Source organism: Gastrolobium bilobum, unplaced genomic scaffold (assembly GCF_033153095.1).
Source record: "Gastrolobium bilobum isolate Gb01-03AN ecotype WA unplaced genomic scaffold, APGP_CSIRO_Gbil_v1 utg15924, whole genome shotgun sequence".
In the NCBI taxonomy this organism is placed as follows: domain Eukaryota; kingdom Viridiplantae; phylum Streptophyta; class Magnoliopsida; order Fabales; family Fabaceae; genus Gastrolobium; species Gastrolobium bilobum.
In genome coordinates, this window is record NW_026898545.1 from 38,061 (window position 1) to 63,266 (window position 25,206).

Consider the following 25,206-nt stretch of genomic DNA (forward strand, 5'->3'; position numbering starts at 1 on the left):
ACGATTAGTTCTTTTTCTTCCCTCAATCACCCTTTAATTTCAAGTGTCCCAATAGAATTTAACTATATACAAGGGCCTTTTGCTCCCTCTATATAATAATAATTTCAGGTTACAAGAGCTGGTCCTTATTCTGGTATCAAACCTTTTATGTCTAAGAGGTTATAAGTTTGATACTTGTCACTTTCATTCTTTTGAGTTAGAATTTTAATACCAGGTAGCTTGGTCTGACCATTTCTTTTTAAGCTCAAAATGTTCTTAAATGAGGTAAGTGTAACCTTCACCTAACAACTTTTAAGTCTTTGGAAGAGGTGGCCCTTAGTAGCTAGTTATGTTGCTTATTCTATTTATTGCTGACCCTTTATTATATTCAATGTTTTTCACGTTTTAGGACATAAGCTTTCTCAGCAAAGACGAGATTTTGTAGCCCTTTATGTCACAGTTTGTTTGAGCAGCAAAGAGAAGCTACAAAGAAGATGGAGGATTTTTGGAGCATCATTTGTGGGGATTCTGGATGTTCTGTTACTGGAGGAAAGCCTTTCTGTTATGATTTCAAGCTTTTGAAAGATCCTTCCACTTGCATCAACCATTTGTTGATCATTGGCTTTGATGTGTCACTGCTGATCATGCTGTCATTCACTATGATCCAGAAATCTTCTTCGAGACCATTTTGGGATCTAATCAAGTTGGGAAGATATTCAAACTTGCAACTAGTTTCAGCCATAACCAGTGGCTCTCTTGGGTTGCTGCATTTGTGCTTAGGCATTTGGGTTTTAGAGGAGAAGTTAAGGGAAATGCACACTGCCTTTCCTCTTAATTGGTGGTTGCTAGAATTCTTTCAAGGATTCACATGGTTGTTAGTAGGTTTAACTGTAAGCCTTCAGCTGAAACAACTTCCAAGAGCATGGTTGTGGCTGTTTTCTATTCTTATATTCTTTGTTTCTGGTATTCTCTGTGCTTTATCCATGTCTTATGCCATTAGCAGCAGAGAATTGTCCCTCAAGGAAGCTTTAGATGTTCTATCTTTTCCGGGAGCAATTTTACTGCTCTTATGCACACATAAAGTACGTAAGTGTGAAGACAATGATAGAGAAATTGATGAAAGCCTTTATGCTCCTTTGAATGGCCAGTTGAATGAAGTTGATCCTATTAACTATGTAACCCCATTTGCCAAAGCTGGATTCTTCAGTAAGATGTCATTTTGGTGGTTGAATCCATTGATGAAAAGGGGTCAAGAGAAAACACTTGAGGATGAGGATATCCCAAAGTTGCGGGATTCAGATAGAGCAGAAAGTTGCTATTTGATGTTTGTAGAACGATTGAACAGAAAGAAACAGAAAGAACCACCATCACAGTCGTTGGTTTTGTGGACAATAGTTTTGTGCCACTGGAGGGAGATTTTGATATCAGGATTCTTTGCATTGCTCAAAGTAATAACTCAGTCTTCTGGTCCTGTACTTTTGAATTCCTTTATATTGGTTGCTGAGGGTAATGAAAGATTCAAATATGAAGGTTATGTATTGGCTATATCACTTTTCTTTATAAAGATCATAGAATCCTTATCACAAAGGCAGTGGTATTTCCGCACTAGACTTGTTGGGATGAAAGTCAGGTCACAGCTTACAGCCGCCATTTATAAAAAACAATTGAGGTTATCCAATGCTGCTAGATTGACTCACTCTGGTGGTGAGATAATGAATTATGTGACTGTGGATGCTTATAGAATTGGAGAATTTCCATTTTGGTTTCACCAGACATGGACAACAAGCTTTCAACTATGTATTGCATTAGTAATTCTTTTCCGTGCTGTTGGGTTGGCAACAATTGCCTCAATGGTGGTCATAGTTCTCACTGTTCTTTGCAATGCTCCACTAGCAAAGTTACAGCACAAGTTTCAGAGCAAACTTATGGTGGCACAAGATGAGAGATTGAAGGCTAGTTCTGAGGCTTTGGTGAATATGAAAGTGCTGAAGCTATATGCATGGGAAACACATTTTAAAAATGCTACAGAAAGCCTAAGAAATGTAGAACTCAAATTGTTAGCGGCAGTGCAATTAAGAAGGGCATACTTAGTCTTTCTCTTTTGGACCTCCCCTATGTTGGTCTCTGCTGCTACTTTTGTGGCATGTTACTTCCTGGAAGTTCCTTTACATGCAAATAATGTTTTCACTTTTATAGCAACTTTACGCCTTGTGCAAGAACCAATTACTGCCATCCCAGATGTTATTGGGGTGGTAATTCAAGCAAAAGTTGCATTTGCTCGGATTGTTAAATTCCTTGAGGCACCTGAACTGCAGAGTGAAAATTTCAGGAACAAGAGTTCTAATGACAATCTCAGAGGCTCAATTTCAATCAAATCTGCTGACTTTTCATGGGAAGGTAATGTATCAAAGCCAACACTAAGGAACATGAATTTGGAAGTTAGATATGGGCAAAAGGTGGCTATTTGTGGAGAAGTTGGGTCAGGAAAATCAACCCTCTTAGCAACAATTCTTGGAGAAGTTCCTAATACAAAGGGAACTGTAAGCTTTTCTTTCTTTTATGCCTCATAGATTGCACTCTTAAATCTTTTGATACTCTAGTTGGTTATAACTTGGATTACATTCCTACTTTTCTGTCAGCAATTATATTAGCACATAAACTCAACTGAGGTGAATTTTCACATCCTCCTTCATTTTAACTGTAATATTAATAGGTGTTTGATTCTCTTTTCTAAATAACAGATTGAAGTTTATGGAAAGTTTGCATATGTTTCTCAAACTGCATGGATACAGACGGGTACAATAAGGGAAAATATTTTGTTTGGATCTGATTTGGATGCTCAAAGATATCAAGAAACACTTCATAGATCTTCACTACTGAAGGACCTTGAGTTGTTTCCCCATGGGGACCTCACTGAAATAGGTGAGAGAGGAGTTAACCTGAGTGGAGGACAGAAGCAGCGAGTTCAACTTGCCCGTGCTCTTTATCAGAATGCTGATGTATATCTCTTGGATGATCCATTCAGTGCAGTTGATGCACATACTGCTACAAATTTGTTTAATGTAATGGAATTTTTCTTTCTTCACATACTGCATTTATATCTTCAGTGTCATTGTTTACTGAAAGATGGCAACAAAACTTGGCAGGAATACATCATGGATGGGCTTAAAGGAAAGACTGTCTTGCTCGTGACTCATCAAGTTGACTTCCTCCCAGCGTTTGATTCTGTTTTGGTAAATTTCATTCATCTTTAAGCATTGGTTATATCTATTGGGAAAAACAGTACAAATTTCCCCTTTGATTAAACCTGTTAGAAATTGATTGAATCTAAGAAGTATCAACTAGGATCAATTTATATCAGTTTAAAAATAATGTCCGAGACCGAACCTTAACTGTTGAATTATATGCATTTGACAATAATAATTTATTGAAAATTAATAATTAATATATAATTGTAAGTGAAGGCGAGTCTTGGAGTAATAGTAAGGTTGCTTCTTGTGACCCGAAAATCACAGGTTCGAGTCTAGAAAATAGCCTTATTGCAAATATACAAGGGTAAAACTATGTACAATTGACCCTCACACGTACCCTTGCAAGTTGAGGAGCCTTGTGCACTGAGATTTGCCCTTTTAATTTATAATTATAACTCAATAAATTACAACCATTAAATACATGTATCAACTGTTAAGATTTGATGAAAACTTATTATTTTCACATCCGTATAAGTTGATCCTATCCCATATCAATATTCCAAAAACAAATATTGAAGAATTACACATCAGGAACACAAAGCAATTTTAAAGCATAAAAGTTAAAAACCATACAACCAGTTTCGGAGTCCACCCAAAACTATTTCTCACTCAATCGTGAGTAATAATTCAGTTGCATTTTCATATTCCACAACATTACATATGTGCTTGGAAATTTTAGCTTTGCAGCAAATATAAGGAAGATTCCTTCTTACCTCTAGCCTTAACCAATGAGCCTCTGGTGAGTTTCCAATCTCCATCATCAAAAGTGCTACAAAACCCTTCATCATCTAATCTTAATAAAAATACAAACAGATATCTGGTACATTTCTAACATCTGAAAGAACAAGCTTAGATCCATTACTAGCTTCCAAGTGTACATCCGCAATGCCTAAAACCTCTAACAAGCCATCATTGCCCATCTTTCAAGGTGATGTGAAAAGATGCTCCACTATAAATAACCCAGCTAATCTCAGTGCTTGCAAAATTTAAATTATGATCATCACACAAAATGTCCTCGATCATACCCTTTTCTGTCATTACTGTTGTCATCATTTTTCTTCTCCCTTTTCAACTGAAAACAGTTCTTCTTGATATGACCTTTTTTGTCACAATAATAACATTCAACATTCTTGTACCCTGTTGATCTTGACTTGCTCCAACTTTGGTTTCTAGCTTGTGAACCTCTATCTCTAATCCTCCCTCTACTTTCAGTGACTAAATCACCAGAATGTGATGAAGAATATGAAGCTTGACTTTTCCTTCTCTTCTTCTCATTTAAAACAGCACCCTTAACAAAATCAAGTCTCATTTTACCCTCAAGAGCCAAATTACTCATTGACATACAAAATCTCTCCCGTGAATCTGGTAAGGTAGCAAGTAGCAAAAGTCCCAACACCTCATCATCAAAAGTAATTTTTTGTGACCGCAAGTTGATCTAACACTCCTTGAAACTCATTCAAGTGATCAGAAATTGATTTGCCATCCCTATATTGCAAACGCATGAGTTGATTTATCAGAAACATCTTGTTGTTGCTTTTATTTCGAGCATACAATAACTCGAGTTTAGACCATAAAGTTCGGGCATTTGATTCTTCACTAATGTGATTGAGCACAGTATCATCTACAAATTGTCGGATGAATCCACATGTAACTTTGTGATTTAGAGTCCACTTTTCATCACTAGTTGCAATTGGTTTCTCTTTAACAAACACTGGCTCATGCCAACCCTTTACATAAAGAAGATCTTCCATTTTGCCTATCCATAAATGATAGTTTCGTTCATTCAAACTAATCATTCTGTTCATATTCGATTCCATAGCTCAAATAAATCAACAATCTCTCTCTCTCTCTCTCTCTCTCTCTCTCTCAGCGCTTTTTGGGAAAAAATTTCACAAACCTTAGGAACCCTTCACAAGTTTGCTACTTCCTAAATCTTCTCTTACTGTAGCTGCCTCTGTTGTTGCCGCATCTTTTTTTCGTCTTTAAATTTTCTGATGCCACTCCTCACATAAGTAAACCCTAATTCTTTATTGAGCTGGACAAGGTTTCAAAGTTGGTTTGGATGGAATTTTTTTTTTCTTCCAAAAGTTATTTTTTTTAAGAAAAAAAAAAAAAAAACACTTCTCGTCTCCTTTGTTCGGATATTTGTTTTAAAAAACAGAAATTATAAAAAAAAAGTTAAAAAGATATTTTTTTTTTTTTTTTTTTTTTATAAGTTAAAATTTTTAACTTCTAAAAAAAACAGAAATCAAAAGTCAAATATTTATTTTCAAAATTAAATATTTTTAAAAAATATAAATAATTTTAACTTTTATAAAAAATACTTTTAAAATAAAAAAGAGATAAAAACTATTTTTTTTTTCTAAAAGCACAAACAAAACTGCTTGGAAGAAGCCCAACAATGTCATTATTCGTCTTTCTTTTCATTATGGTTAGTGTTCAAAAAAGCTATTGGAAGATGAAAGGAACCTCCCGGAGAGGAAATATTAATTTTTCCACTTTTAGGGTGTGCATGACAATCATTCTCTTTTTCATGCACTGCTTTTGAAAAGAAACAATTTTTTTCTATTTTTGTTCCTTGTAACAGTTTTTGACAAAAAAAAATGTGTTTGATAACATGTTTTATTTTTATTCTGAGAATGAGAATTGTGTTTGATAACACAACAAATAATAGAATAAAAAATCATTTCTATTAAGCATAAAAAAATTTCGGGTCATCACTTTCCTTTTCATATGGTGTGGTGGTAGCGGCGGTGGTGGTAATGATGGTGGTTGTAGTAATGGCGTCGTGGTGATAATGGTGGTGGTTGTAGTAATGGCGTCGGTGGTTGTAGTAATGGCGTCGTGGTGATAATGGTGGTGGTTGTAGTAATGGCGTCGTGGTGATAATGGTGGTGGTTATAGTAGTGGCATCGTGGTGGAGGTGATGGTATGGTGGTGGCAGCGATGACAGTAGTGGTGGCAATGGTAGCGGCGGTGGTGGTAGTGATGGTGGTGGTGGTGACGGTAGTGGCTACGGCGATGGTGCTAGTGATGATGACGGTGGTGTAGAGGTGGCGGTTGTGATAGCAATAATGATGGTGGTGATAATGGTGGCGAGGGTGGTGGTGGTGATAACATGGTGGTGGCGATGGTGTAGTGGTGGTAACAGTGGCATAGTGGCGATGGCGACGTCGATAGTGGTGGTGGTGGTGGAGACGATAGTGGCGGCCACAATGGTGATGATGACGACATGGTGCGGTGGCGGTCATAATGGAGGTGGTGGCGGCGGCGATGGTAGTGATGGTGGTGACAACAGTAGCTACAACGATGGTGATGACATGGTGGCGGCGGAGGCGATGGTGGTAATAGTAGTGGCAATGGTGATGGCATGGAAGCGGTGGCGGTGGCGGTGGTAGTGGTGACAACGGTGGTGGTGGTGATGGTAGTGGCTACGGCGATGGTGGTGGTGATGGTAGTGACAGTGATGGTAGTGGTGGTGGTGGTTATGATGGTGGCGGTGACGTATAGGTGGCAGTGGTAATAGCAATGGCCGCAACAATGGTGTTGATAATGGTGGCGAGGGTGGTGGTGGTGATGGTGATGACATAGCGGTGGCGGTGGCTATGGTGTAATGGTGGTAACGGTGGCATAGTGGCGGCAGCGACGGCGATAGTGGTGGTGACGACAGTGACTGCCACAATGGTGATGATGATGACATGGTGACAGTGGTGGTAATGGTGATGGCGGCGATGGTAGTGGTGGTGGTGATAGTAGTGGCTGCGACGTTGATGATGGTGATGACATGGTGGTGGTGGTGGCGGCGGTGGCGGCGATAGTAGTGATGATGTCGTGGTGGTGGTGGCAGTGGCTACAATGATGGTGATGGTGGTTGGTGATGGTGGTAGTGATAATAGTGGTATCGGTGATGGTAGGGATGGTGGTGGTGGTGACGTGGAGGTGGTGGTGGTGATACGACGATAGTGGCAGTGGTCGTATCGTGTTGGTGGTGGCGGTGATGATGATGGTAATGGTAGAGAGTAATTAAGAGATATAAGCGTTTCTCATTTTGTGCACGGGAACAAAAAAACAAAAAAAAATTATTCTTTTTTATGTTCCCCAGCACAAAAATCAAACCGGTTCATCCCGGGAACAAAAATATAAACTGATTTTACCAAACGAGTTTTCTACCCATTTTTGTTCCCTGGAGCATTGTCATGCGTACCCTTATAATTACAAAGGTTCTCAAATTCATAAATGAAGGATTTGTTTTTGAAGGAATAATTGGATCCATGGAAGTCTTGCAGGACGAATGTGATTTGAGATGCTAACGAGTTATAGTTCATTAATACTAAGGGTATACTTTTTTTTTAGTACATTAATTAATACTAAGGGTATGCTTTTGATGAGATGTATAAAGTTTGATAGTATAATAAGTTTATACTATATGTTATGATATTTTTAATTGTTTGGTGTCACAATCATATAGTATAAGCTTATACAATAGAGTCCCTTAATACATCAAAATGATGTATAACTTAATCAAGCCTAATGAGGTGTGATTAGGTCTGATAAGGGATTAATATATTAACATCGCTAACTAATACAATTCTCAAGAATTAATATATTAAAATAAAAATTAATTTTTGAACATATTAATTTTTAAAATATCAGATAATCTTATTTTTATAAAAACTAATATATTTTTTAGACACGCTGATCAATAGTTTTTTACAAAAATTAATATCATATACATATTTGGAAGCATTATATGAATTATTTATCAAATGATATTTTTATCAAAGGATACTTTTATAAAAAATATTTATTATCCTATCTAATATTAAACAGTGTATTACCAAACACTAGATGATATTATTTTATACAATATCATGTCAAACGCTAGATATTATTAAAATTTAATCAGGTCTTATACTAATAGACTTTATACTATCAGGCCTTATCTTATATACTGCAACAAACATGCCTTAGGGCTATATTACTATCATGTTACTTGAAGAAACAGTCTGCTGATACAATGAAGAAGTGTGGTTCACAAGTTTTTTTTTCTATTTTCTCATCTGACTTTCTCTCTCCTCTTCATTATACTTTTATGGCATAAACCGTGGCGGAGCCACGTTATTCCGACCTAGGGCCAAGGCCCTAGCTAATTTTTAAAAGTTAGCACGTTTTAGATATGGGTAACTACCCGTGGCAAAGTTGAAGGGATAAAATATAATGATTGGCACTAGCTAAAATTTCTTGGCCCAAGCTCATTATTTTATTTTTGCTGGCTCCGCCATTTGGGCATAAACATGCGAAATATCATTTCCTGGCATTGAATTTTCTTGCTTTCAACAACTATGGATGAATCTTATGGAGTGTGTACTATCTTTTACATTAGAAAGTATGACTAAAGTGAGTATATATAAATATCAAACATCACCAAACACGTCGATTAATCGGTAAGAGGTTGTTCAAATTTAATCAGTTAGTTTTGAATTCGAGTCCTTGGAAACGCGGTTGTGTTAAAATTTGATATAGAGAACTTTTCCTTTGCCACCATGTTGTTTTACCCGATGTTGTATTGACATCGACATGGGACACGAAACACGACATGACCCTCTGACACATTAATTTTAAAAATTAGATTTCGACACGTTAGGATACGTTTTGATATTAAATAATACTTTTAATTTATGTAGTGTATATTATATTTAATATTCAATAATCTACCAAAAAATAAAGCTAAACATATAATACCTATAATTTTTGCAAAGAAATATAAGAAATCCCAAATATTTATATTAATTTCAATAAAATGGTAATCGTAATTCAATAAATTTAATAGGTGGAACTAAAAATGTAATGTAACACAACATTTGAATCGTTTTTTGAGTCTCTGCAACGCGTGTTAGAGTGTTGGGGAGTATCAAAGTGTCAAGGAGTGTCGGGAAGTGTCGGATACATCACGTCAAGGCTTTTGAAGCGTCGGTGCTTCGTAGGTTTTACCCGACTCAAATTGGATTAATCGAATATTCAATAAACCTATAGATAATATCTAAAAAAAGAAAAAAAAGATCAAACATAACCTAGTTCTCTTTGGCCTCTTTTCATGCACTAAAGCAAAAGGCTTTTGAGTAACAGAGTATATCCCAACAGTTTTGACCATAAAAGTTGATATTTGACCTCTTGATTCTGTTTTATTCATTTGTGTTGTGCAGCATTTATGTTAATGTGGTTGAGTGAGCACTAAACTATTGTTGTTCAATTATTATTTGCGTCATTAATTCCTATTTGGACTTCCTAATTCAATTTCTTTTTTTCAGTTGATGTCAGATGGGGAAATCCTACAAGCTGCTCCATATCACCATCTGTTGAACTCAAGCAAAGAATTCCAGGACCTTGTCAATGCTCACAAGGAAACTGGTGGTTCTGACCAGCTTGTGAATGTTACTTCTGCACAGAGACAGACAAATTCTGTTAAAGAGATTACACAAACTTTCTTGGAGAAAAATTTTAAAGCAGCAGATGGAAATAAATTAATTAAGCAAGAAGAGAGAGAGATAGGAGACAAAGGGTTGAAGCCTTACTTACAGTATCTGAATCAGATGAAAGGCTATATATACTTCATTGTGGCTTCCCTTTGTCACCTTTCTTTTGTCATTTGCCAGATATTGCAAAACTCATGGATGGCTGCTAATGTTGACAATCCCCATGTCAGCACTTTGAGATTGATTCTAGTTTACTTCATGATTGGAGCTATTTCAACAGTTTTCTTGTTGATCAGAGGTCTACTTGTGGTTGCTTTAGGTCTTCAATCATCAAAAAATTTATTTTTGAAGTTAATGAACTCCCTTTTTCGTGCACCCATGTCTTTTTATGACTCTACACCTTTGGGAAGGATACTTAGTAGGGTAAGCATGTTAAACAATTTTATGTTTATTTTTTTTCCTTGCAATGAAAATGTAATGGAAGTAATAGTGTTCTGATTCTCATTTTCCCTTGTTTAGGTCTCATCAGATCTGAGCATTGTGGATCTTGATGTCCCATTTACCCTCACTTTTACTGTGGCAGGTACTATAAATTGTTATTCCAATCTTACAGTTTTAGCAGTTGTCACTTGGCAAGTGTTGGTTGTCTCTATACCAATGATTTACATTGCAATTCGCTTGCAGGTAATGAACAAATTCTTCTTTGAGTTATATTGCAATAGTAAAATGTTGTCTTCTTTTTTAATTAACATTGAGAAAACCATCAAATTTAACTACATAATGCTCATTCTTCTTTGAAAGGGTGCTTCAGCTTTTATCTTTTTGTAACTTATTAATAATTTATTTATGGAATATAAAATGTTCTTGCTTGGAAAGTAAACATGGTATTTTTATTTTTTTTTTAAATAGAGATACTACTTTGCCTCTGCAAAAGAAGTGATGCGGATGAATGGCACAACAAAATCCTTTTTGGCTAATCATTTAGCTGAAACTGTTGCTGGGGCTGTGACAATAAGGGCTTTTGAGGAGGAAGATCGTTTTTTTAAGAAGAATCTTGATCTAATTGATACCAATGCTAATCCTTTCTTCCATAGTTTTGCCTCAAATGAGTGGTTGATCCAAAGGTTAGAAACAGTTTGTGCATTTGTTCTTGCCTCCGCGGCTCTTTGCATGGTTATGCTTCCTCCTGGGACTTTAGCCTCTGGTGAGACTTCAATTATTGTCATCATATATATGTCATTGTTAGAGTCTTCTAATAATCTTGCCAATCATATGCTTTTATCCTCAAACGATAGCATTATTTCTCAGATGCAAGTTTCTTATTTTCAATATCCATTATTCCAGGATTTATTGGCATGGCCCTTTCTTATGGCCTTTCACTAAACGCTTCCTTGGTATTTTCCATTCAATTTCAATGCACTCTAGCAAATTATATAATATCTGTGGAGAGGCTAAATCAGTATATGCATATACCAAGTGAGGCCCCAGAAATGATAGAAGGAAATCGTCCTCCTAAGAATTGGCCACTTGCAGGAAAAATAGAAATAAATGACTTGCAGGTAATTGGTACTTAAAAAGCATAATGTTCATAAAAATCTTTTCTTACTTTTTATTTGGGTTTATTTACTGCAGATCTCAAACTAGACCCCAACTAGTTTGGGATAAAGGTGATGTTGATATTAATTTTGTTAATGAAGTGAGCTGCATAATTTGCTTGATCATACCAAAACAGATACGATACAGGCCTAATGGACCACTTGTACTCCATGGAATCACATGCACATTTAAAGCAGGACACAAGATTGGTATTGTTGGTAGGACAGGTAGTGGGAAGTCCACTCTTATAGGAGCTTTATTTCGTCTTGTGGAGCCAGCAGGAGGAAAAATTGTAGTTGATGGCATAGATATCTCATCTATTGGCCTTCATGATTTGAGGTCACGTTTTGGTGTTATACCTCAGGATCCTACCCTTTTTAATGGGACAGTTAGATATAATTTGGACCCTTTATCTCAACATTCTGATCTAGAGATATGGGAGGTAAAACATGCTACATTCTGTTTATCTTTGCTTTGCATAGAAAATGTGGACTAACTCTTGCTTGATATGAAGGTTCTTGGTAAGTGTCAGTTGCGAGAAGCTGTCCAAGAGAAAGAAGAGGGCTTAAACTCCTCAGGTACACATCAGAGTTTCATTTTTGTAACTATGTAGTAAGCATTTTGTTAAAGAAATATAAAAATCATGAGTCATCACTTATCATGGTATTAGAGCAAAGATGATTACGAGGTCACGAGTTTGATCTTCACCGCCTTACTTTCTAGTGAAAATAAGTAAGCACAAAATAGAATAAAAAAATTGAACTAGTATAATATCCACACTTTAAGCCTAAAGGACTATTGTGTGAGGGGGTGTATTAAAGAAATATAATATAAAAATCATTGAAACTCCATCACTTACGAGCTTAAACTTTTGGGATGAGATGGTTCTTTACATATCTCTTTCATAGTTAGTAGTAATTACTAGTAACAAATTTTTACACAGTTGTTGAAGATGGATTAAACTGGAGCATGGGACAAAGGCAGTTATTCTGTTTGGGGCGTGCTCTTTTGAGGAGAAGTAGGATATTGGTGCTGGATGAAGCAACTGCATCAATTGATAATGCAACCGATTTGATTCTGCAGAAAACTATTAGGACTGAGTTTGCAGATTGTACAGTGATCACAGTGGCACACAGGATTCCAACCGTTATGGATTGCACTATGGTTCTTTCAATAAGTGATGGTATGTTTAATATTGACTGTCTCTTTTATCTCAATTAACAAATACTTTTTCAGACTAGTCAGTCTATAACTCCATTGGCATTTTCTTGTGTTGAGATTAAACAATCCTTTGCTAATATGTGGACTAGGTAATGCACATAATGTAGTTTATCTGTTCGTCACTAAAAATTTAACTATACCACTTGATTTGGCACACACCAAACATAGGTTTGTTGTTGAGGGTAATTAACAATGAGGTAGTTGATCTAACATTTGGACTTCTATGGCGCATTGATCCAAGGTAAAATATGGGGTACTTGATTTTCACACTTGAACTTTTATTAGAAGAAAGAAAAGTAAATAAAATGTTTGATCATTTACTTGTTTACTTCAAAGAAAAGGAAATTTATGACGATTGTGTGTACAGGAAAATTGGCTGAGTATGATGAACCAATGAACTTGATGAAGAGAGAAGGATCACTGTTCAGGCAGCTTGTCAAGGAATACTGGTCTCATTTTCAGTCTGCAGAATCACATTGATGCTGACAATTAATTATCTTTTTTTATGCAGCACTGTTCAAGAAAATTTGATCAGATATATGATGTAAAATGTGTTTTGTTAGGATAAGTATGAGGCCTGAGAGGTAGGAAAGGAATGTGGGGAATGAAAAGAAAGGTGCAAGAGGATTCAAATGCACTACTTCGAGGATGGTGTATGAGCCTTATTGAAAGATTTTGTTTTTGAAGGCGAAGTCCTTGCTAACGAAGTTAGTCTATAATCGAAAGACTAGTTTCATATTATAATATTCTATATTGTGCATGCGTGATTAATGTAACTATGAACTATATAATTAGAGAAATTATTTTCTCATATAGTAAGAAAGAATTATCTTATGCTATAAATACATCAATAAATGTGTCTTGTTATTTATTTATTTTATTTTTTTAACATATGATGGAACTCACCATATATTGTGTCTATCAAATAACAGCAGCATCTCATACAATATGAGATTAAATGTTGCAAATAATTATTATTGCTCAGCTTTAAAATGTACTAGTTCAGGAAAGATAACCACAATATACTTGCTCGACTTTTTTTTATTACTTGTTACGACTCAATGTACTTGCAAAAATAATATAAGTACAGAAGTATATTTTAACCTCATAAAAAGCATGGAGCTACATTGTTAACTTGGAGTGGGTGAGTGTTATTGACCCTTAATATTTTTAAATAAATTTAAAATGGCAAATTGATTGAAACAAATCAATTTTTTATTTTTCATTTTGGTAAGAACAAAACAATTTTTTTTTTTTGATTACAGAACAAAACAATTTTTAAAGACAACCAAAATTGATTCATTTGATTAACTTTTCGCTCATGACAACTGTATAACTTGAATTTAAAATCCAAACATTTTCTTAATGGTGATTCACATTGAAATTGATAATTTGCAACTTTATCTAAGAAATATAAATAGCTTTCCCGATTTTTCAAATTAAAAATCTATAGTATTACTCGATACAACATTTTTGTTTTGCTGTGACCTTATACAGTTAAGTACATGAGGGGAAAAAACAAAGAAAAGTACTAATTTTACGGGGATAAGTTATCTTACCTACTATTTTTTTTGTCTACCAGCCTCCAACACCATTAGATCAAAATCTTAACTAACATTTATCTTTCTTTCTCTTCTTGAGATTCTAATCTAATGGTGTTGGAGGATGGTAGGCAAAGATAAGCAAAAAAAGTGATAGGTAGAATAACATATCCCATTTTACGGTGGTAATGTCTTTCCATCGAAAATGGACGGTGCCTCGTGCCCTGCACGTGGAGATGACAATCAAATCAAAACCACCTGCAAAATTACCTGAAACACTTATGCAGGATAACGATCTACTAATCTTACTCTTAACTCTTTATTTTGTTATATTATTATTATAGATAGGATATTGTAACAATTGATTAATGTTATTATCAATTAATTTTATTATTAGATCGATTATATTGATCCAATAAATAATTATATTTATTTTTATCTTTGTATGGTTATGATTCCCTATATTTAATGCGAAAGAATTAATAATGAAAAATCATAACTATACAAAAATGAAAATAAATATAAAGTATTAAACATGAAGAACCATAATCATACAAAGATAGAAATAAATATAGTCGTTAGATCAACATAATCAATCTAACAATAAATGATTGTTGTAATATTATTATTATTATTATTATTGTTATTGTTTCATTTATCTTCCAAATTCATCACTCAAATAACCAAACTAGCACAAAATAGAGTCAGCAACAAAACATGTCCACCATGTCATCCTCAACATTCACAAACTCCAATGCCTCACTCCCACCTTCTCCAATCTCTGCATTCCTTTCAGGCTCTTCCCAAGTTCCAATCTTTCACCCTACCCTTTTCCCCAAACCCCTCCACTGTCCCTACCCACTTTCCATTTCATCCAGAAAACCCATGACCACCCCAGTTTTCTGCAAGTCCCCTGAAGCAGAAGAAGAGCTCTCACTCCCACCAGAAGATGAGTGGCTTCAGAAGCTTCCAGAAAAGAACAAACCCCTCTATTCACACAGCTTGCCTTGCATTGAGGCATGGCTGAAGAGCCTTGGGTTTTACCAGAGCAAGGATGACAGGGCTGTGTGGCTTGTACACAAGCCTGATTGGCATGCTCAGCTATCTTTGGATGTCACTGATCTCTACATAAGGTGGGTTTTCTTTTCTTATTCTTAAGGTTATTTTTGTGTTTTTCTGTTGTGGGTTCTTGTGCTTATGCTGTTTGAGTTTATGGGTGTGTGTGTGTGTGTTTCATTTAAGTGTATGAATGTGTACACAAGGTGCTATCCACATTTGTGTGGTTTACAATTGCTAATTGGATTTTTTTTGAATGGCTTGACTTCCATTGAATTTTCTAAGCAACATTTGCTTTGTCTATTGAATAATTGACCGAATTGCTAGAAGATAAGTGTGCTATTGCATGCTCACAATTCATTTTCTCATATTTGTTGTTGTTATTGTTGTTGTTTCTCCCCCTGCATAGACGTGTCCTCGGTCAAATATAATATCACAGCTGTAAACTTGCCTAAGATATTGCTTTATATATGTGTTCTTGATTGAATATAGAATGAAGAACAGTGAACACTCTTACTGTCCTAATTAAGAACTAGGGTATTGGAACTTGAAAGTAAACTCATTTATTTGGTTCCTGATATTTTCTACTATCATTGATAATTGTCCATTGTTTTTTCTACTGCTCTATTGATCAACCCAAAAACACACAAACTTAGATATTTTTCATCTCATCATGCCTTGTTATTTTGACCGAATAAAAAAGCAAAGGGAAATTCCTGCACAAGGCTCCCCAGCTTTGCAAGGGAGTGGGTGATGGTCAACTATACACCATCTTATACTTGCATTTTTGCAAAGAGTTTGTTTCTAAAACTCAAACCTGTGACCAGACCATACAACTGCTCCAAGGCTCACCCTTGTTATTTTGAATAAATATTCATTTTTTTGGGGGTAACGACATTAACTATCTTTTACAATATTCAATGTTAAATTCAAATGTGCATGGAACAAAATCTTAAAATATGAACTTTACAATCAAGAATTTGGATGAAACTCCAATGCTGCTAATCATAGTTATGGTTACAGTCCACAGAATATTGAATGTACAGTAGAATGGTTAAAATTTGACCATTAGCTTTTTTTTGGTGGTTGCTAGTTCATTGTTTTGTTAATTGTAGCATTTTAGCTTTTTGATATTCACTGGTAGGTTGAATCAAACATGATACAACTGAACTTAATAGATTTGTTTTATTTTGTAATAAGAACCTTAGGATGCACCATCCCAAAAGCTATCTTTTACAATATTTAATGTTAAATTCAAATGTGCATGGAACAAAATCTTAAAATATGAACTTTACAATCAAGAATTTAGATGAAACTCCAATGCTGCTAATCATAGTTATGGTTACAGTCCACAGAATATTGAAAGTACAGTAGAATGGTTAAAATTTGACCATTAGCTTTTTTTTGGTGGTTGCTAGTTCATTGTTTTGTTAATTGTAGCATTTTAGCTTTTTGATATTCACTGGTAGGTTGAATCAAACATGATGCAACTGAACTTAATCGATTTGTTTTATTTTCTAATAAGAACCTTGGGATGCACCATCTCAAAAGCTAGCTCAAAGAGTGAGAGTGCCCAAGGCCTTATAAACCCCACATTAGTTGCTCATACAACCAATGTGGGACTTCAAGTCCCATACCTTGAAAATGGGTCCGAACATTTTCCCTTCCTTTTGTTAAACAAGAGAGATCTAGGAACAATGTGTATATTAGTAACTGTGGTGCATAAAAGTAAACTGTAACAAACCCTTTTTCTTTTATGTTTTTAATATAAAAATATATCAAGTAGTTGTCAATTACATATATCTGCAAAAGGACTAAAAACAATCGGCAAGCTAAATGGTGTACTTGAAAGAAAAGGGTATTTGAAATATTATTGAATTGTGTAAATAATCTGTACAAAGAGGTCTCTATTTATAGAGAATGAAAACCCTAATACTTGACCTAATGGGCTTGGCCCAATACAACAAATACTAATAATAATAAAATAACAAATATTTACAACACTCCCCCTCAAGCTGAGGAATAGATATTTATCATTCCCAGCTTGCTAATAAGTTCTTGAAATCTGTCTGAAGGAAGTCCCTTTGTCAATAGATCAGCTAATTGACGCCCAGTGGGAATGTATGAAGTGGTAATCAACCCGCTATCAAGTTTCTCTTTGATGAAATGGCGGTCGACCTCAATATGTTTAGTCCGATCATGTTGAACCGGATTATGAGCTATACAAATAGCGGACTTATTGTCACATAGCAGCTTCATAGGTCCCTCACATTTTATTTTGAGATCATCAAGTATATTTTTCAGCCATTGTAACTCACAAATGCCTTGAGCCATAGCTCGAAATTCAGCTTCTGCACTTGATCTGGCGACCACATTTTGTTTCTTATTTCTCCATGTCACCAAGTTACCGCAAAGAAACATGCAGTAACCAGTGGTAGAAAGGATAGCCCAATAAATAGAGATAAATGAAGACTAAATTTTTTAAGTGAAATCATTAAAAAATAGATTTAAAATTGAATGGTCTTTGTAAAGACATAATATATATTACATAGAACACAATGGCATTGTTTTATTTATATATATGGCTGACCCATGTAGGAAAATGCATTTGTTCTTGTTGGTTTCAGTCTAAGTATGAGTCCACATATAATATCAACCATTTCAAAATAGGTTTAATACTTTGGCTGGCATTTATGTTAAGTTTTCCTGTATAGAAACGAGCTGCCATCTAAGGTTTTGTTTCTAAGAACTCGTGAATTTGAGTAGATAGTAATGCTTGAGTTTGATGAGAAAAAAAGTACCAGATAATGAATGTGATTCGAATCTTGAAATATTCCTCTTTGAATGTCTTATGCTTTGTCTGCCTGTTATTCTTCTTTTCAAACTGTGCTTTCTAAAAGATAAAGAAAGCAGCTAGATAAATAGCATGGAAAACATTATACATGGAACCAAGACAAAACTTTTACCAGGAAAGTTAAAATTTAATTCCAAATATATAAGATGGCTGATGCATGAAATTTGCACTTATTGACTTGAAGTCACAAAAATAAAAGGCAAAAAAGAAAGTGCACTCTCTCAAAAGAAAAGTATATGCTCGTGTTTCGAGCTAAGTTTTAATACCATTTATCTCTTGAGGGCCACGTCTCATAATATTGGGCCTCATTGTTAGTGATTCTTTTGTATGGACCATATGGTAGACTCGACCTCATGAATTTATCATCACTTCACCGTGATTTTTGAATGGACAACATATTAGTTTCTTCTGCACAAATTTCTTACAGTTTCTCTGTAGCATTGATGGTTGTATACAATTGTGGCAGTGAATAGATGTTGCAAATCAGGCCCTTTTGACTCATTTAATTTAAAAAGGAAATATTTTATTTCTGGATTAGATTGAAAATTCAAATATTTTATCAAAATAATATTGTGAGATGTCCACGGATAAATGCACACTACAAGTCACACACTATTTTTGTGCAAGACTTCAATGCGCACTGCACTGAAGTGGCGCATAGGAATTGTGTACAACTTGCAGTGTCGGCCACATGACTGATGCACCTTTGCCAATGCACAAGTCTTTCATCACTTCATACAAGACTTGAACACGTAAATATCATGTGAATCTCGCGACATTATTTTGGTAAAATGTTTGGATTTTGAATGAATCCGGTAAAATATTTTCCCTTAATTATGGTCAAAACACATGCAAATCAGTTAGTAAAATACTTTTTTGCGTCCTCAAAGAGTTGGTAGCATGCTGCCATATAGATCCAGTCCAAGCCATATTGGAGCATTGGAAGTACCATACAAGTATTAGTTACCACCTAATGCTAAGATGTAACTAGCAATTATGATGCTAACAATGAGAATTATTATAGATGACAATCATAATGGAGAATGCTAGGTCACCCCAAAAGACAGACAACTTCTAGAGATACCAACATGTCAGTGTCTAACTTGTCCGGAGGTAGATGCTGCTTCTTTGAAATACATATAGAGAAACTGTTAAAAAAAAATCATTGTTCCTGATATAGTAGTAGCTCCTTAGTCAAAAAGGTTATATAGTTTATGTGAATGCTTTTGGATGGCTGCAAGTAGAACTTTAGTGTTCTACAAGCTGATGACATTGGAAAGGTCTAAGTTGTAGGTGGATCTTTTTGTTTAACTTCACATTAAAGGTTCATTCTTATGCCTGTAAAAAGACATGATTAAAACATAAAAATGGTCCCAAAAGCTAATGGGTCCTACTTGTGATGGGTCTTGAAGCTCAAGTGCAAGTCATTCCCATATGGAATCTAACCCAAAGTTTAGCTGGCCCAATGTTAGCCAGCTAAAAGAGTGGACATCACACACTTGAGAAGAAAGCATTTAAAAAGGTTTTGATACTATGTAAAGAACTTTGAGGTCACCACCCCAAAAGCTAGCTCAAAGGGTGGGAGTGCCCAAGGCCTTATAAAGGCCACATTAGTTGCTCATACAACCAATGTGAGACTATATATCTCAACACGCCCCCTCACACGAGAGCCCACTGGGCTTGAAGAGTGGAATGCAACAGGCCCAACCTACCCGTGCTAAGAAATTCCACAAGAGAAAGTGGGGGACGGCGAGGCTCTGATACCAACTTGAAAGAAAAGGGTATTTGAAATATTATTGAATTGTGTAAATAATCTGTACAAAGAGGTCTCTTTTATAGAGAATGAAAACCCTAATACTTGACCTAATGGGCTTGGCCCAATACAACAAATACTAATAATAATAAAATAACAAATATTTACAACAGATGTTTACCGGGAACTAAGATAACCATTGTTAAAATTTCAAGTGCTATTGGTGGTCACGTTCTATTCTAGAATGGACATATCAATACATTCATGTATTGCTTCCAAAATTTCAAAACGTTTACTATAGATTTTAAAATATGTGTTTTACGGTTAAAGACAGGTTTCTCTTTGATTAAAAGGGAGGAGAAGAGTAATGTGCATTTTGAAGAAGAAAGAGGAGTAACTATAGTGATGAAATTAGAAAGATGTGGAGGTTGCTCCTTTCCAATTTTATGTTTCTCATATCACCTATCAGATGTAGTTGCTTTCTTCTAAAAGAGTGAGGAGGATGTGTCAGTCAGAAAGTTTGCAAACCCAAAATATGAATGCTTTCTGTTTCAATTGAGAAAAGTTGAATTAGTAGATAATTGGATCTTAAAAAATAATTTGGTGTCACTATTTGAATATGAATAAGAAGAAGACGGAAATTACTTTGTTGTCTATTCATTTTTGAAAAACTGGTGATTTAATTTTTCCTAGAGATTCTGCTGATTTTTGGAAAGTCTCTGAAGAGAATGTCCAGGGACTATCAAATGTAAACTTGCATTTTTGTGATTAACTTCTTGTCGATATCTGATTTCTCTGCTGGGGATAAAAGAGGGGTGAGGCTGCACTTTCTCTCTTTGATGCTTTACATCCTTCACTAAGTCATATACGATACAGATTGTAAATTAAGTTTTATTACTGAATAAATTGCTGGTCTTCTAACAAATTGGATGTGAAATACTTGGTAACTATATATTCAGGAATTCCACTGTGTAAGCCCATGATGGATTTTCCCTATTAAGTTAATGTCAATGTTAAATATAAAGGGTGAGTTTTAGTGCTCTTCTTGTAGACATTGAAGAGTTTTAATTTGGTGCAGGTATTTGAAGAGTGGACCTGGGAATCTTGAGAAAGATGTGGAGAGGAGGTTTAGTTATGCTTTGAGTAGAGAAGACATTGAGAATGCTGTACTTGGAGGACCATAGTCATTTTGCTTTCTAGCTGGCAAATATACAATGGCTTTATTCCTTGTTTGAAATAGTTAATCAATTCATATTTTAAATGTTTATAACTTTCATGTCAGAATGCCGTTCTAATGGAAGTACTAAAGAAATGTTTTACAATGGAATGAGGTGTTGATAAAACTAAAGAATGAGAATCTGTGTGATGACTGTTGCTACTACTTTCTAGTATTACCTGGAGGTTCGGTGCTGTAAATTGACTCAAGCTTTACAGCATTTACTTGTAGTACTACTCTATAACCAAAAGCATTAATTTTCACATATTGATTATAATTTTCAATATTTGATAGATAGTGGAAACTTAATGTTACGTTGCCAATTACCATGATGTTCCCCTTGTTTCCCCTTAACAACATTAATACTTTTAAAAGTGGTGTTTTGTATCAGGAATGTTTCAAGATTCACGGAAAATTGAAATGGGAATAAAAGATTTTTGACATAAGAGATAAATTTTTTTTATTCCCAAGTGTAAATGATAACTATTAATTAAAATTTGAGAATGAGAAGGAAAATTTTCATTCCGACATTCATACGTGAAAATAAAACTTTCCTTTGAAAATGAAAAAATAAAATAAAAATTGAACTAGAAATTATTAAATTACCCCTCGAATTTGTTTACCAATTTTTACTCGATTCTGTCTGCTAATCTGCTATGCTTTGCTTCCATAGACCTTAGAATTTAGGTATCAGTATAATTTCCTATGCCTTATAATTGTTTTTTTTTTTTTTGAATTTAAATATTGGCTAAATTACAATTTGAAATATTTTACTGAAAATAAAAAAAATCTAATATTAAACTTTAATTGATGATAATAAATTTGTTACCATCAATTATAAATTTGATAATGGACTTATTTTTCATTTTGGGCCAAAATAATTTGAAATATTGAGTTAAAATGAGAAAAAATATTAACTATCAAATTATGATTGTTGGTAATAAATTTAGTATTTTTAAATTTAAAAAAAGTAATCATTTCGCCAAATAGGGTCCCAACTCCCAATTCATCTCTTGTTGTATTATCCCAAATGGAGTTTCTTCTTTCTTTTTTTTCACTCAATCTTAATTGTTCTACTAATACAAAGGAAAAGAAGAAGAAAAAATTGAAACTCAGATTTTGCTTAACAAAGCAATGCTGTCAGACTTAACCAAAGTAACAGCTTCACATTCATGAAAACTTTTACCACGCTGTCTGGCCACTTTCCCGAGTTACAAGCCTTGGTTTCTTCAATCCGAAAATCATTGTTATCGCCACAAAGCCCAGTTCTTGCTGTAGAACTTCTGGGCAAAGCATTAGACCTATACCCAGATATCAAAACCTTGAAAAATGTCCACTCTAAGATTTTTTATCTCAATTTTCATGAAAACCCATCTCTGGGAATCAAACTCATGAGGGCCTATGCTGCCTGTGGAGAACCCAGGTTGGCACGTAAGGTGTTTGATGAAATTCCTGACAGGAATGTTGTTTTCTATAATGTCATGATCAGGAGCTATGTGAATAATCATTTGTACAATGATGCATTGCTTGTTTTCAGGGTTATGGTTAATGGTGGGTTTAGACCTGATAATTATACCTACCCTTGTGTTCTGAAGGCTTGCTCTTGCTCTGACAATTTGAGGTTTGGGTTGCAGCTTCATGGAGGTCTGTTGAAGGTTAGGTTGGATTCAAATTTGTTTATTGGGAATGGCCTCATTGCCATGTATGGCAAATGCGGTTGCTTGCTGGAAGCGCGGCATGCTCTTGATGAAATGCAGAGCAAGGATGTTGTTTCGTGGAACTCAATGGTTGCAGGGTATGCACAGAATATGCGGTTTGATGATGCATTGGAGATTTGCCGGGAAATGGAGGATTTGAGACAGAAACCAGATGCGGGTACAATGGCTAGTCTCTTGCCAGCAGTAACTAACACTTCATCTGAAAATGTTTTGTATGTTGAGGAGATTTTTGTGAATCTGGAGAAGAAGAGTTTGGTCTCATGGAATGTGATGATAACTGTATATATGAAAAACTCAATGCCCGTAAAAGCTGTTGATTTGTATTTACAAATGGAGAAATGTGGTCTGGAACCAGATGCAATCACTTGTGCTAGTGTTCTTCCAGCATGTGGGGATCTTTCGGCTTTGTTGTTAGGAAGAAGGATTCATGAGTATGTTGAGAGGAAGAAACTACGTCCAAATTTGCTACTGGAGAATTCATTAATAGACATGTATGCTAGGTGTGGATGTCTAGAAGATGCACAAAAGGTTTTTGACAGAATGAAGTTTTGCGATGTTGCATCATGGACTTCATTGATATCTGCCTGTAGTATGACTGGACAAGGCTGCAAAGCTGTCACACTCTTCACAGAAATGCAAAATTCAGGTCTAAGTCCAGATTCTATCGCCTTTGTTGCAATTCTCTCAGCTTGTAGCCATTCAGGATTACTGGATGAAGGGAAATTTTACTTTAAACAGATGACAGATGATTACAGAATAACACCAAAAATTGAACACTTTACTTGTATGGTGGATCTTTTAGGACGCGCTGGGCGAGTCGATGAGGCCTACAATTTCATCAGACAGATGCCAATGGAGCCTAATGAAAGAGTTTGGGGGGCACTGCTTAGTTCTTGTCGGGTGTACTCTAACATGGATATTGGACTTTTAGCAGCTGACAACCTACTTCAGTTGGATCCTGAGCAATCTGGTTACTATGTGTTGTTATCTAATATTTATGCAAAGGCTGGTAGATGGAAAGAAGTAACATCTATTCGATCATTAATGAGGAGAAGAAGAATTCGAAAAATGCCAGGCATCAGCAATGTAGAGCTGAACAATCAGGTCCACACTTTCCTCGCGGGTGACACTTCACATCCACAGTCAAAGGAGATATACGAAGAGCTAGGTGTGCTGGTGGGGAAGATGAAAGAGTTAGGTTATGTACCTGAGACTGATTCTGCACTTCATGATGTGGAGGAGGAGGATAAGGAATGCCATTTAGCTGTTCACAGTGAGAAGTTAGCTATCGTGTTTGCTATTTTGAATACCCAAGAGTCTCCAATTAGAATTACGAAAAACCTTCGTGTTTGTGGAGATTGCCATATTGCAGCCAAACTTATCTCTAAGATAGTTGAACGTGAAATTGTTGTTAGGGACACCAATCGATTCCACCATTTTAAGGATGGTATATGCTCTTGTGGTGATTATTGGTGAGGTTCCTGTTGAAAATTTAACTGGAACCTACCACTGTAGTTGAGGCTGGTTTAGGCCTTCTGAAGCAAACCGCAATTTGGCAACTTACATGATCCTGTATGTGATGGCAGAGAATTCTTTTATTTTTTAATTTTTTGGTACAATGAAACAATAAGGGGGCGAGCTTTAGAGCAGCGATAAGGTTGTTTCTTTTTGATCGGAAGATACAGGTTCGAGATTAAAAAACGGTTTCTTTGCATTTGTAATGCTAAAATTGCAAACAATCGACCCTGACCCTGACAATGTTAGGAAGCCTTGTGCACGGTTTTCTCCTTTTGGAACAATGGATAACAAGATCTGGAATAGAAGGGAATAAATGATCTATTGGAGGATCAATCCTCCAACATCATCACACTCCAGTCTTATAGGCTCAAACCGGTGTTAGTTGATCTTCATGTTCGATTACAAAGATTTCCTTTTTGATGCACGAAATGAGTGTTATTATCTTGCCTTCTCTTAGCATTTGTGCTGTTACTATGTTATTTTAAGGTAGCTATTTACATTGGCTATGGCTTTTGGCTGGAACATGACTCTTTTCAAGTGAGCAACTAAGGCTCTTCTTTTCTTGATCTAATTTAAAATAATTTTGATATTTACCCATTAAATTTTAAGAATAAGTACACTTTTCAATCTAGAGGAGTTTTTTCTGATTGACACTGGTAATTTCAATTCTAGTTAGGGTATCTCAGGACTATTTGGATTTTGGACCGCAGGTTGAGCAAAATAAAGGATTAAAGTAGGGAGAGACTGAATCTATGACATTTTACTTGTCACTTTTGAGGAGTTTCTGGATCGGGCTTTTTGACCCTTATGCCCCTTAATTAATAATTAATTACCAAATTGCCCCTCATTCAAAACTATTTCGAAAATTTACCCTCCCCAACAAACATAACACCAATCTGCCCCTGTTTGAAACCCCAAGGGTACCCGGGCACATTTTATCTACCCGGGTAAATTTTGAAACTTTTTATCTACCCGAGTATGTAGGGGTGTACAGATTCAATTCTTATCTGGGAAAATGTTTGAATTATTT

The 25,206-nt window shown here is 35.4% G+C and overlaps 3 protein-coding genes across 4 annotated transcripts; all 3 read left to right on the forward strand.

The window, feature by feature from the left end:
• Positions 1 to 306: 306 nt before the first annotated feature.
• Positions 307 to 13,296, forward strand: LOC133317321 (ABC transporter C family member 10-like). 2 transcript variants are annotated; one of them, XM_061519185.1, is made up of 11 exons: positions 307 to 2,519; positions 2,721 to 3,041; positions 3,126 to 3,212; positions 9,539 to 10,126; positions 10,223 to 10,387; positions 10,613 to 10,907; positions 11,048 to 11,262; positions 11,436 to 11,741; positions 11,814 to 11,877; positions 12,243 to 12,482; positions 12,888 to 13,296. In XM_061519185.1, exons 1-11 carry the CDS (start codon positions 474 to 476, stop codon positions 12,998 to 13,000), a joined length of 4,440 nt encoding a protein of 1,479 aa, XP_061375169.1. In that variant the 5' UTR covers positions 307 to 473; the 3' UTR covers positions 13,001 to 13,296. The 2 variants fall into 2 exon arrangements, with proteins under 2 accessions (XP_061375169.1, XP_061375170.1); XM_061519186.1 differs by lacking the exons at positions 11,436 to 11,741; positions 11,814 to 11,877; positions 12,243 to 12,482; positions 12,888 to 13,296 and adding an exon at positions 11,336 to 11,405.
• A 1,459-nt stretch (positions 13,297 to 14,755) lies between these two features.
• On the forward strand, positions 14,756 to 21,127 carry LOC133317325 (uncharacterized). The gene is made up of 2 exons (XM_061519190.1): positions 14,756 to 15,194; positions 20,803 to 21,127. Exons 1-2 carry the CDS (start codon positions 14,779 to 14,781, stop codon positions 20,906 to 20,908), a joined length of 522 nt encoding a protein of 173 aa, XP_061375174.1. The 5' UTR covers positions 14,756 to 14,778; the 3' UTR covers positions 20,909 to 21,127.
• A 985-nt stretch (positions 21,128 to 22,112) lies between these two features.
• On the forward strand, positions 22,113 to 24,134 carry LOC133317323 (putative pentatricopeptide repeat-containing protein At3g49142). The gene has a single exon (XM_061519188.1). It carries the CDS (start codon positions 22,113 to 22,115, stop codon positions 24,132 to 24,134), a length of 2,022 nt encoding a protein of 673 aa, XP_061375172.1.
• The last annotated feature ends 1,072 nt before the right edge of the window (positions 24,135 to 25,206 follow it).